Here is a 12,462-nt window from a genome sequence, read left to right on the forward strand (position 1 = left end):
AAAACAACAAAGAGGAAGGGTTGACAGCACTTTCTACCACATGGCTCTAGCATAGGGTTATTTCGTGTCATGGGAACGGAAATGCCTATATTTCTCGGTGTTTCAAATTGTATTTAAAAACAATAAACCAGTTAGGCTATCAACTATTTTTATAAGCAATTAATTAATTGATAATTAGCAAAGGGTGAAGGAATTGTGCTTGTTGTAGATTCTCATTGTAGAGATTTTTTTTTTTTTTCATTTTGTCACATGACTTTAAACTTGTTGTATACTGTTGGTGGCTCTGTTAATTTGTGTCAGACATTTTACAGTATTTTTGGATGTTCTATAAAAAGTGAATCAATAAGCTAATGGTTAGTTGTATCCCTACATTTTCCTACATGAGTCAAGGAGGTCATTGTGTTTGTTTGCAGAATTGTATCTTTTATCTCTTAACGCAATTATCTTTCGACTTACCATGGAATTTTAATTTGTATTCCTTTAACATTGTGTGGTTTGCATGTATTGTAAAGAAAGCTTGCATCAAAAACCAGCAAACACATCCATATACAATTATACATTAGTAATACCAAGTTTTGCATTTGAGGTTACAATCAACACATTTTATATTACTTAATAACAAAATTATCATCACACTCAAATCTGTGCAAATTCTGTTTAATGTTAAAAGCCTTTAGTCAGAGATCCTCTTCAAAGACGATAAAAGGTGGCACAATTTCATATTAAATACAGTGTAATCTGACACTCAAAGCTTTGTAGATGTAAAGAGTAGAACAACTGAAGCCTGCTAGTGCAAAAAAGAGAGAGAAGGTTTTATTCTAACAACATGGATACAAAATCCATATGCAAACATCATCTTACCGGGCAGTTGTAAACATATTCCAACACTAAATATGACATATAATGCATAATTCAGAACAGCGGAAATGGAGCAGTCAGTTACTGTGTTATAGCCTACTAATGTCACATTTCATCCATTTGGATCTCTACAAAACTCAAACGGACTGCAAAGGATAATTTCACACAAGTGATTATCCTCCGCTATTGAACGCCACCAGAGTGCTATTTCATTGAATGTCACAGTATTTTTGGTCAGTATATTATACATCACTCAAGTCTCTTTCCAAACACACAAAAAGGCTTAGGTAACAAACATCTCAACAGTTCCAATATCACATTTAAGAAGGCTAAAAAGGGTAACATGTAAAGGCTACAGGTGGCTCAGTGACACTTGGTTGTTGCTCGCATCTGATGACACAAAAAAAAAAAAACCTTGTCTGATGATGCAATTCTGATTGAATAAAAACATACTGTGCTGCATTTACCAGTGCTTTACTGTATTCTAGATATTTGAAAAATGTGATCACTTTTGGCAATTATAGAAAGAGAAATATATTAAATCAACAAAGTTAAAAAATAACCACCTATTCAAATGACTTACAAAATGCATACACAACAATAACTGTGATCTTTAGTGTTCTTGCAAAAGCATTACATTAACTAAATAGTAATATTAAAAAACACAACAGTCAAAAAGGTTAAGTGCAAAAGAAAACATGTGTAGCATGGTAGGTACACAGGGTGGTGATAAATTGGTTTGGCACACCCCTGACTGGACATACTTAACGTGTCCCACAGTGCAAAGCATCCTCACAATCTTCAGTAATTTAAAAAAGGTAGAAAATGTTGGGTATAGGATGATGCTGAGGCTAGCATTCTAGTTGTTATGGTCCAACTCAGGCAATCTTCTATTTCAAAATCCAGTGCATATTACTCGGTGAGGTGTGTTTAAAAATATCTGCCATTAAATACAAGACTCCCTTTCACCTTGTCATGAAGCATCAAGGATCTAATTATACGACTAGAGTACTATAGGTCTGCAGGTCTATGAAGCTTTCAGCTCATAGGTTTGTTTGGTCCTCTGATTCCCACAGAACATTAGAACTTGATAAGTTGAAATAGAGTATCACGTTTTGTTCACGTAGCTTTGTTTCGGAGGCCTCTCGAATTAATTAAACCCTTCATGCAACTTTTACAACAATTTTTCAGTAAATGTATGTTTTTCCCTTGTTGGGGGTTTTAGAGAGGATGTGAATTCTAAGTTTCACTCTTGTTTATTACTTCTTTCCTCCATGGCCATTCACAAATCTGTTCTTTCCAGAAGCTCTCTTCCGTTTTGTAGGTTGTACACTTCTCAATGAATCGCTCCGAGCTATGGAGGAAAAAGACATGACTGCATGTTAAACATTTCGGATTGGGGTTTTCACCAATCTGGCTGTTATGAGACTGACCTGCAACGCCATCTGGGACAAAACCACACGAATCGACAACACTGCTGTCGTTGCAGTTCTCACTTTGTGCAGACATGCTCTGTAAACAGAAAGAAGCTCAGAGTGATGAATAAGAAGATGTGTGGCTCTAAAGAGCAACTACACAGCGAGCAAGAAATCCATAACTGTTTTACTGGTAGTAGGAAAAGCACAGGTGTAAATATAAAAATGAATGCAGGCTGAATTTCGTTTAGCTGCTTTAGTTTAAGGTTAGTTTTTCTACTACGAAAACTCAAAGTGTCTGTGAAATGGATAATTGTGGCTTTAACAGCAAAAAGTCAGACAAACAAGATTTCCAGCTGGTTTTAACTACATAAAATATAACAGAACCTTCCAATAATGAAGCAAAGCTCACCTTTAGTTTATTTTGCTCATACCACACCATCCCATATAAACACAGAAGTGTGATAAATGCCTAAAATGTACAAGAGGATGCAACAAAAAGTTTGGTTAAACACACATTTTTTCCCCCAAGGACATGAGAGAAAATACAAGTGAGCAGAAAATAGAAACCATACAGGTGCATATAGCAACATAACGGATTTATGTTTCAGCAACAATATGTCCACACTTGCTGTACATGTGCACAGGCTAGTAAGAATAAACATAGCTTAGATTTAGGCTGTTTGAAGGAGCACAATTTCCTTACCAGACACAGCAGCCACAGGAGTACATAAAGAATTTGTGTCTTGGAAAACAAGTCGTGACCAAATTTCACACAAGCAAGAGCTTCAAGGAAAGCGATGGCCCTGAAGGGAAAGATAGGATCATTAGTTGAACAGTATGTGTGTGTGTTTTTTTTTGTTTTTTTTTTAAACATTTAACCAATGGCCCCCTCTCTTGGCAACACCATTTCATTGCAGTGTAGCTTCTCTATGGATCCATAACTCTTGTGGCACATGAGTCCAAATGCATCTGCTGTGTGTTTTTGTTCCCCAGCTGTTCGAACCCATAAGAACACTCGTCATACTGCTATGGGCAACAATTCGATTGCAGAGGTTACCCCTTGGACAAGAGAACTGCCTCAGTGTTAAGTAATTCATGCAGACGGAGAGAGTCTGTATTGTTGCTATGGAAACTAGAGCAGACAGACGGTATAAACAGCTTTGTGTCTGAGGTGAGGTCAATAACTACATAACGTGATGAATCTCAATTGACTCCAAAACGTACACTGTTATAAAAGCTGGATTTAAAACCTGTAAAACGCTTGCCCATTCATATTCCAACTACACTAAAAAGCTTGTAGGACCTGGAAAACCTGCAGTCATATCATAGTGGGCTTCAGGCCAACACACATCAGAGGTGCTACCAGTTTGGCTAAGCTGTTGCCACTTGTGGGAAGTACCATTCACTGTGGTAGTAGTCTGAGAACTTTGAATGGGTTTCATTTTTGAATCTACAACATCCCTCGCCTGCCAATACTTTTCAAACATACACAGGAATAGACCAGTAAGACATGGACTTAACTTGGCATTCCGCACAGCCCCTTTATTATTGTGATATATGTTGAAAGATCAAAGAAAATATACCAGTCTAGACAACATTCAGTGTCTGTTTGCTTCCCAAACTACTGCGATCAATGCTAAAACCACAATGGAAAAAAAAATCATAAAATTGTAAATGTTATGACAGTCCTGGAAAGAATTCCTACTGGGGAAACATCAAGTTTCCCATAGCTTGTTTCCAGACCAGTGGAAAATATGATCCAACAGGATGAGATACTTACCCAAACACCCAGCATTGTGTTCCAACTCGTTTACACCGAGTGTCTGTCAGGTAGGCGTAATATTGTCTGAAAGAGGTTGAAGAAAAAACTGAATTTGTTCTTGCCAAGAAAAAAAGTTAAGGGTTTATGGTTTCTACACAGACTTAAATGCCAGAAATCATCCGACACGACAACTACTAGTATTTGTTTATGGCAGTATTTAAATCTAGCTTATAGTGTTATTTGCTGCTCATAGGTGTTATGTTAAGATGTAGTTTTGAAGGCTGAACGTACCGTACAGTGGGTGCAGTGATGACTCCCATGAGGAAGATACGACACCAGCTGAGAGGGTGAGACACACGGAAGACGAAAATGTGCTTGAGGAAGAATGTGTTCAACTCTGTCAGCTGCCAAGATAAAGGATGTAAGACGGACGAGATTAAAGGACTTCTCGTGGATATTTTGTATATTTCCTGCAGCCGGATGACATGGTGAGAGAGGAGCTTTTCTGGAATATCTGATTCATTGATTAATTAAAAAAAAGATAATCAACAGATACAGCACGAATAGAGATACAATCTAACAAGTATTTTTGAACAACCACAGTACCTGCCATAAGATCATAAAAAGATAGATGCCTGCTAGCCTCTGGAAGGAGGACTTTGGGTCAAACCAGCGCACATAAGTCCAGCTGGCCGGGGTGAACTGGAGCACGGCTCGTTTTATCTTCCCTGTGGTGCTGTGGATTTCCCTGAACAGAGTATGTGTACTTTTGAGGATACTTAGATACAGATACATGCATGCAGTTTTCTAGTATCACAAACTCAGAAAATGAAATCTACTTTAACATAAATGTATTATTCTAATGGGAATCTGCCACAAGCTGATTTTGTAGCTGTATCAAAATTAAAAAAAGACCTGTAATTACTACTTATAGCTTAAACTTTAACATTCTTGGGTTTTTTTTAAGGACAAAGGAAAGGAAAGGAAAAGAACACAAGCTTCACTGACTTGATGCTGGCCCATTGGTAGGTCCTCATCTCCAAAAACCAGCAGGCGTTCATACCCAGCCAAATGCCTCCTCCATTACACAACAGTATGTCCAGTATCACCTGATCCCACCAACATTCTGCAAAGTTTGGCAGTAGGTGCATGAAGAACAGCTGTGCGGAAAAAAAGAGTAATGAAGCTGATGGGAAAAAAAATGCATTTATGTGATGAAAGAGACAAAAAGCTTTTCCAAGTCTGTTATTTGAATGATTCCGGCACCTTGCTGACCTCATGACCTGCTGTGACGCAATTCATTATTTGAGGAGTAAATTGTGTGTTTGGCAATACAGGTAATATGATCCCTCCAGTGAACAATTAGAAGCAGGCAAGGCAACAGCACTTGCTATGTGCAGAAACTCCGCTTCAATTGCTTTGTTATCTCCCAAACAAACCGCCCTTGTTTCCTGCACAGACCGAGCGGAAGCGATGTTTTGCACCTGTGTGAGCTGGACCAAAACAAATTACTTTTTGTATGATCTTTGTAGACTGTTTCTGTTTAGGTTCTTGAATAGCTGCGATTCATGCGACATATTTTCAAAACAGGTAGATCAAGTCCAACCACCATCTTGTGAAGACTTGCATGTTACCTCAGTGAGCTCCCAGGTGATACTGATGGTCCAACAGAGGCTGTAGCTGCGCATGAGCATAGCCTTCACGGCCCAGCCAGCAAAGTGGCCGAATGCGAAGATGTCACAGTGGCTCAGGAGCCGCTCCCATGTTATCACTGTACAGTTCACAGCATATTCCTGTAAAAAAACACTTGATTTTTTATAGCTGGCAATATTTTTTTCTTAAGAAAGCAAGGAAATGTGTCCGGGAATAATGAAAACCGACAGACAGAAGCCTTCTCTATGCCTCGACCCATTCCAACATTAAGTATTAGATGATGTGGCGTGAGCTTCAAACCATCCTCACCATGATATCAGCTTCCCGTTTGGCATAGCGCAGATTTGGGTCCAGCCAGTACATAAGCATCTTTACTTGGTCCCAGTTGAGGAAGATGAGGAAGACAAGAAACAGGAAGTAGAGAACACTGAGGCCTACAGAGGAGGAGAAAGTGAGTGAGGATGAAGATAAGATGAAAACTGGATCCAAGCAGAAAAAATGACTTGAATGTGAATGGTGCAAAGCGAGGGAGACAGATGTGGGTGAACACTCACCAAACACCATTCGCCATATTGCAGGGTGTGGCCTGGTAAAAGGTCCTGATGAAGAAAGCATCACATGTGACTTTTGATTTATTAGAGGCAGATTTAACAAAAACATTTTCCCCCGGAGTCACCAACCACATCTCTTGGTCTTCCTCAGTAGATGGAGTTTGCCCTGTTGTCATGGCAAAATGTAGCTCCCTCTGTAAGACCACCTGTTATCATGCCAATTTTCATATTTGACAACTGTGCTATCTCCCTGACAACCCAGCCGTGTCTTTCAACGTAAGCGACCGGGAAAAAGTCACAAACCTTATATTGGGATTACTCTGTCACACCGAATCAGGATAAACGTTTAGTCTGGCATTTCGTCTTTTTATTTCATTTTTTTTTTCAACAAAAGTATTTATAAGTATGGTTGCAATTTACAATATTTTTTATAATCTGAGGATTATTCTCAGATTAATGTTTTGGTAACAAAAAATAAATATTAGATTAACTATCACATATGACCATTTAAAAAAAAACAGCAAATCCTCACATTTGAGAAACAAATATTTGGCATTTTATGCTTGAAAAACAGCAGCTGTTTCACTCAGAACTAGAGTGCAGATTTACACGTAGCTTACCATTAGGAAAGGCCAGGACACTGATGACTAGGAAGAAGGAGACAACCACCAAAACACCAACTCGGAGGTTATTGTCAGAGTGCGCATCATCCCTGTAACATCACAGTAACAAAGGGAAGCGTCCTACAAACTCAGCAATGTGCATATTACGTCCAGTAAGATAGGCAGCTAGCTAAGCACGCTGTAGTTCAACGTTACCTGGTAAACGCAAAGTACATGAGGCTGAACACAGTAGCTGTCAGGAGTGTGATGGTGTGTGGCTTGTAGAAGAAGTCGAGGCAGATGTCGTCCACTTGTTGCTCGTTTATAATGCCGAAGTGTAACTTATAGTTGAGGTCCTCCTTCCGAGGGGTTCGGGGAGCCGCGGCGGCCGCCATGTCCTGCTGCCAGTGGGCTGCTTTCTTGATTTCGACGAGTAGAACTAAAAGTTGTAAAAAAAAAAAGGCGAAACTACGCGCAGTGAAGACGAGAACCCATTAGAAAACCTGAAAATGGACTAAACCATAGAGCGAACGGGGTTGTTTGTAGATAAAAATACACCTCTTAGGATTCACCAAAACAAATAATAATAACCGGTAAAAAAATAACATGTCCTTTTATTTTTAACTGGTACCGACTTATTCAATTGAATTCATTTTTTTACAAAGTTCTAATACGGTAAGTACGTCAAATGCAAAAAGCGGCACCCACAAATATGTCGTAGTGGTACATCCCACACTGTGACACTTCCGTGAGGTCCTTCTTTAGTGTACACGTGAAAACGGTTGACATTGTACGACACCTTCGTGGATAACGGAGCTGAATTCAGCACAACAATCACCGTGAGTAAAAACTAAACTGCCTAAATAATATGTTGGCTGGAGCAATTTTTCCCTTGAAGGGGCGTTTTGTTTTGGTAGCTTGCTAGCATTTCACGCTAACTATTCATCTGGATTAAGCTAGCCTGTCAAATGTATGTTTTATATCTTACCTCCATCAATAAATATAAACTAGGAAGGTAATTTATTAAATTATTATTATGTCCAAATCTCTGATTATCTGATTTGATTCTAATTCAACGCCACATAGTTTTTATGAAGTACTTTTCTTGGAGGAGGTCCAGTTTGTGCATAATGATGCCAGTAACTCTTGTTTTGATGGAACCCAGCAAAATATTTTTTTATTGAATGGCTCGTCAAATCATGATACGTTTTCTTCTTCCAGAACCGCCATGGCTTCATCCTGTACACAGCTGTGTCTACAATGCAGACGTCTTCTGTGCTCCAAGAAAGTGACTAGTACCTGGCAGTGTTGCACTCAAATCCGCCATTGTATTGCAAGGGTGCCCTCCAAAATCCTAAGTGTATCCTCAATTATCAAAGGGAATCACACAACAGCTCAGGCAAGATGGCGGTTCTGTTACAGTGACTTAACTGCCAGACATCTAACAACTGAGGCTAAAGGAGACAAGGATGTTGAAGAAACATCTGAAGTTAATGTTGTAGCGTACAAGAAACCATTGTTGCCAATCAGAGATGCATTGACTGAAAGCCATATGTCATTAGGTAAAGATCGGTTTGCTGTTGCTGACCATAACCTCTTCATTTAACATGAGAATTTGCTTTAATTGTTATTTTTTTTATCTCGAAAGGTAATTGAAAATGTTGTTCTATCTTTATTTATCAGATTTGGATGCTGCGACTGAGTTTTCAGCATTAGAGTTGATCAGTGATGAAGAAGCTGTCACTATATCTGTTCCTTCTGCCATGCCTCCTGCATCAACCTCTCTTAGAGACTATGTTGACCAGTCTGAGACACTCAGCAAACTGGTACAGCTAGGTAAGTTAACTTTTAAAATATTCTTGAGATCAATTTAAATCAAATATGACCTGTAGTTTGGAACTATGTCGAGATTAACTGATACACACAATGACTGGAAAAGGTTGAGTTAGCCCACATCCCGCAGCTACACGTTTGTGATTATTCATCCTCTCATTGCAGGTGTAGACCTGTGGAAGCTTGAACAGAGGCCCAACGTTGGCTCCATGGTACTGAGACTTGACTTCAACACAGATGTGGCCCCAAGGCTGCTGTTCCTCAAAGCGATCGGGGTGGAGGACTCTCGTTTTGGCTATATCATCACGCACAACCCCTTCATTCTCACTGAGAGTTTGGAAAACCTGCAGTCCAGGTGACATTAATGGATCTCAGAAACAGAAACATTGCATGTTTTTATGTTTGCCAAATGTCTTTATTCTAAATGAAATCAGTCTGATAAGAGAAGTCACACAACACTATGAAACCCTGTATACTGTAGTATAAACAGTTCAGTTAATTTTCTGCAGTTGCATCTGTCATGAGACTGTCTTAATAAAGTTTTCTTTTTGTTGTTTGCAAAGGGTGAACTATCTCAAGTCAAGGAAGTTCAGTTCTGAGACTGTTGCATCCATGGTGTCCAGAGCTCCGCATCTGCTTAACTTCAGTGTGAAGAGGTTGGATAACAGACTGGGGTTCTATCAGCAGCGACTCAACCTCAGTGCTTCTAATGTAAGTTAGTTGATGCAATGAGACCTCCTCATTGAGAAGCTCAATGTCATTTTTAAATTAGATAAATTGTGGCTTTGTCTGTAGAAAAAGAGATGGCAAATCATAGATAGTTTTGTTTCTCTCTTCAGACACGGAACATTCTAGCTCGCCTACCCAGATTACTGTGTGGAAGTTTGGAGCCTGTCAAAGAAAATTTGAAGGTACTCAATGAATGTGAATGTATTGATAGAAATTATTAGAAAAAATTGTTTGAGTAACCTTGAGGTGCTGTGTTTGAATACGTTTTCTAAATTTGTTCCACAGATGTGTGAAATAGAGCTTGGCTTGAAGCAAAATGAGATCCAACACATAGTTATTGCCGTCCCAAAAGTGCTGACAGCCAATAAAAGAAAGCTTACACAAATATTTGACTTCGTCCACAACATCATGAAGGTGCCACACCACCTGATTGCCAAGTTCCCACAGGTAGATTGACAGCTGTTGTTGATTCAAAAATATAAATAATTATAATTTCCTTTGTATTTTGTCTATATTCAGAATTATAACTTGAACATATGATATATCTTCCCATAGGTCCTCAATTCCAAGTTCTTGCGTCTCAGAGAGCGCCACCTGTTCCTTGAGTACCTTGGAAAGGCCCAGTATGACCCAACACTACCCAACTACATCTCCCTGGACCGCCTGGTGGCATTGCCTGAGGAGACTTTCTGCACTGAGTTGGCTTTGGCAACACTAGAAGATTTTTCTTTGTTCCAAAAGACACTTTGATTCTTCATGAGGGGACAGTATAAAGGAATTCAGAAAACAACTGGTCACAGAGAAAAATTACCATAATGTCAGACACATGCAGTCTTTAAGATATAGAGCATCAGCTGAGTCTAAAATACAAATGTTTGCTTTGTAAATTTGATGTTCAATAAATGTGCATAATGTATATAAGCTTTTCTGACTGAAATGCTGTTCCTATTTACCACAACTGTCTATTAAAAGTGACTAAATGTGATAAATATTTAAAAAATTATCATTGATAATGTATTCACACCTGCCTGTAATTAGGGTGGATTGTAAATGATCAGTTCTCACTTATGTGGAATTTAACAACGTAATAATTCTGCTCTAGATTTACATACAATAAATTGGTGTACAGCTGAAAAACATTACAGCGTACACTTGAATGCAACAGGAATACTGATCAATTGATACAATAACACTGAAAGGGGTCACTCCACTGCATAATGGGTACTATTACTTTGAATACTAAAGGTTTGTTTTGCTGCAATTATTAAACTGTTACTGCTTAAATGAAATTCAGAATGCTGATATTTTATGTTTAACAGATTTTTTTACATTCTGGTATTGCTGATTTACTTGGGTAAAGGATCTGTACTAATGCCACCACTGCACATTTTGGCAGTAATCAAATCATAAAGATAGCTAGTCCATTTACATCAAATTATTAATGTATTTTAATATTATTCACGAGTGGATTGACCTATTAATGACCTTTCGAAAACGTAACTTTGTTGTTTAGATTTGTATCAATCCAAAATATCCTATATAACCATATCAATAAGCTATAAAGACAATATAAAATTGCACAATTTCCCATAGACTTGAATGTGTCGCCCTACCCATAATGCAACGCGGCGTTTCTTAGTTGAAAAGATGGCGTCGAGGGCACCAGGTAACGTAACGTCGCTCCTTATATTTTTAGTTGTATCGACTGTTATCACCTTGCTAAAGAACATGTCGTATTTGCAGGACATGTCACGTGTTATTCTGTAATACATATTATTGTGTTATGTTCGTTTTATCTGACTGTTTATTCCTTTTGGCGCATTTGGCTTGTGTGTGTCCTCTAGTGTCCCTGTGCTAACTGATGCTAAGGGTACAGGTTACGTTAGCTTAGCGCGAGACGCTGGTGCTAACGTCACTGCTATCACAGTTTAATATCTATGTTATAACTAGACATTCGGTCTTTTAAAATATGTTACCAGACAACTGTTGTCGCACCCAACTATCGTTTGGTGTTATGCTGTAACAGCTAACGTTATATTCGGATGTCCGCTAATGATAGCGCTTTAGCATAGCCACCGCTGTGTTGATTCATCTATTATTCGAATGAAGTTGGACCGCAGAAGGTCAGGTTATCTACTGTTTGTATCCAATGTCTTAATCAGATCGTATAGCTTGAACATAGTTCTGACCCTGGCTTGTTATTAACAGTCTCATAATTTAATTTTCAGTTTTGTGAGGTAACGTTAAATTACCGGGTCGCCTGAATAACGATAGTAGTAACGCTATATAATCACATTTGTGCAGCCCAACTGATTTTTTGAGTGTGTCTTTCTTGTCATGTCCACAGTAGCGTCAGGCAGGCTCTTGCTTGGGGCCCGCAAGTGGTATTACAACATGTGTGGCTTCAACAAGCTTGGTAAGTTCAAATACGGTGTACTGATTACAAATATTTTTTAAAGTTTTGAAGCTATATGTCAAGACTACACATGGACATGCAATTGTAGGGAGGGACACCTTGTCTGTGACGAACATGGGGCTATTGCAAAATTGATTTGGCGTTTATCATCCTAAACACTGCATGTTTTCTTTGACAGGTTTAATGCGTGATGACACGATCCATGAGGATTCAGATGTAAAAGAGGCCCTGAGGAGGCTTCCAGAGGTTCAGTACAATGACAGAATGTTCAGAGTCAAGAGAGCCCTGGATCTCTCCATGAAGCAGCAGATCCTCCCTAAAGACCAGTGGACACAATATGAACAGGTACATTACACCAATTTAAATGTTTTAATAGTTTGAATTGCGTTATTTACACATGTTGATTTTATCGTCAATCTGATATTTTTGTTTATCTTTTGCCTTTTAGGATGTCCATTACCTGACACCATATCTGGACGAGGTGGTGCGTGAGAGGAAAGAAAGGGAGGAGTGGATGAAGAAGTAGATGGTTCCCCTTCAAAGCTGTCCACTGGTGTAATATTTAAAATGAAATCTAACCTATATGAAACATTGCTATTAAAAAAAATGTACATTTTGGAGGATGTGTTACTTTTTTAAT

At 38.7% G+C, this 12,462-nt stretch overlaps 3 protein-coding genes across 3 annotated transcripts; 2 read left to right on the forward strand and 1 right to left on the reverse strand.

The window, feature by feature from the left end:
- Window positions 1-481: 481 nt before the first annotated feature.
- ptdss1b (phosphatidylserine synthase 1b) lies at window positions 482-7,330 on the reverse strand. Its single transcript, XM_084031551.1, has 13 exons — window positions 7,061-7,330; window positions 6,863-6,954; window positions 6,246-6,290; window positions 6,001-6,125; window positions 5,673-5,831; window positions 5,047-5,198; window positions 4,645-4,786; window positions 4,330-4,442; window positions 4,057-4,122; window positions 2,980-3,079; window positions 2,686-2,745; window positions 2,292-2,370; window positions 482-2,212 (listed from the first exon to the last, which is right to left on the reverse strand). The coding sequence occupies exons 1-13, from the start codon at window positions 7,237-7,239 to the stop codon at window positions 2,118-2,120; spliced, it is 1,407 nt and encodes a 468-aa protein (XP_083887677.1). The 5' UTR covers window positions 7,240-7,330; the 3' UTR covers window positions 482-2,117.
- A 251-nt stretch (window positions 7,331-7,581) lies between these two features.
- On the forward strand, window positions 7,582-10,412 carry mterf3 (mitochondrial transcription termination factor 3). The gene is made up of 8 exons (XM_084031900.1): window positions 7,582-7,683; window positions 8,066-8,406; window positions 8,528-8,680; window positions 8,843-9,032; window positions 9,241-9,388; window positions 9,517-9,588; window positions 9,692-9,853; window positions 9,962-10,412. Exons 2-8 carry the CDS (start codon window positions 8,073-8,075, stop codon window positions 10,154-10,156), a joined length of 1,254 nt encoding a protein of 417 aa, XP_083888026.1. The 5' UTR covers window positions 7,582-7,683; window positions 8,066-8,072; the 3' UTR covers window positions 10,157-10,412.
- Window positions 10,413-11,023: 611 nt separating this feature from the next.
- Window positions 11,024-12,440, forward strand: uqcrb (ubiquinol-cytochrome c reductase binding protein). Its single transcript, XM_084032272.1, has 4 exons — window positions 11,024-11,072; window positions 11,754-11,822; window positions 12,001-12,167; window positions 12,271-12,440. The coding sequence occupies exons 1-4, from the start codon at window positions 11,054-11,056 to the stop codon at window positions 12,346-12,348; spliced, it is 333 nt and encodes a 110-aa protein (XP_083888398.1). The 5' UTR covers window positions 11,024-11,053; the 3' UTR covers window positions 12,349-12,440.
- Window positions 12,441-12,462: the final 22 nt, after the last annotated feature.

Source organism: Eutrigla gurnardus (genome assembly GCF_963514095.1).
Source record: "Eutrigla gurnardus genome assembly, chromosome: 17".
Lineage (NCBI taxonomy): Eukaryota > Metazoa > Chordata > Actinopteri > Perciformes > Triglidae > Eutrigla > Eutrigla gurnardus.

Coding starts and splice junctions, on each gene's coding strand:
- mterf3 (XM_084031900.1), top strand. CDS start 8,073: ATGGCTTCATCCTGTACACAGCTGTGTCTACAATGCAGACGTCTTCTG. Junction 8,681..8,842: donor CAGCAAACTGGTACAGCTAG/GTAAGTTAACTT, acceptor CTCTCATTGCAG/GTGTAGACCTGTGGAAGCTT. Junction 9,854..9,961: donor TGATTGCCAAGTTCCCACAG/GTAGATTGACAG, acceptor ATCTTCCCATAG/GTCCTCAATTCCAAGTTCTT.
- ptdss1b (XM_084031551.1), bottom strand. CDS start 7,239: ATGGCGGCCGCCGCGGCTCCCCGAACCCCTCGGAAGGAGGACCTCAAC. Junction 4,443..4,644: donor TTTTTATGATCTTATGGCAG/GTACTGTGGTTG, acceptor TTATCTTGGCAG/CTGACAGAGTTGAACACATT. Junction 2,371..2,685: donor ATGAGCAAAATAAACTAAAG/GTGAGCTTTGCT, acceptor TTCTGTTTACAG/AGCATGTCTGCACAAAGTGA.
- uqcrb (XM_084032272.1), top strand. Junction 11,823..12,000: donor GTGTGGCTTCAACAAGCTTG/GTAAGTTCAAAT, acceptor TTTCTTTGACAG/GTTTAATGCGTGATGACACG. Junction 12,168..12,270: donor AGTGGACACAATATGAACAG/GTACATTACACC, acceptor TTTGCCTTTTAG/GATGTCCATTACCTGACACC.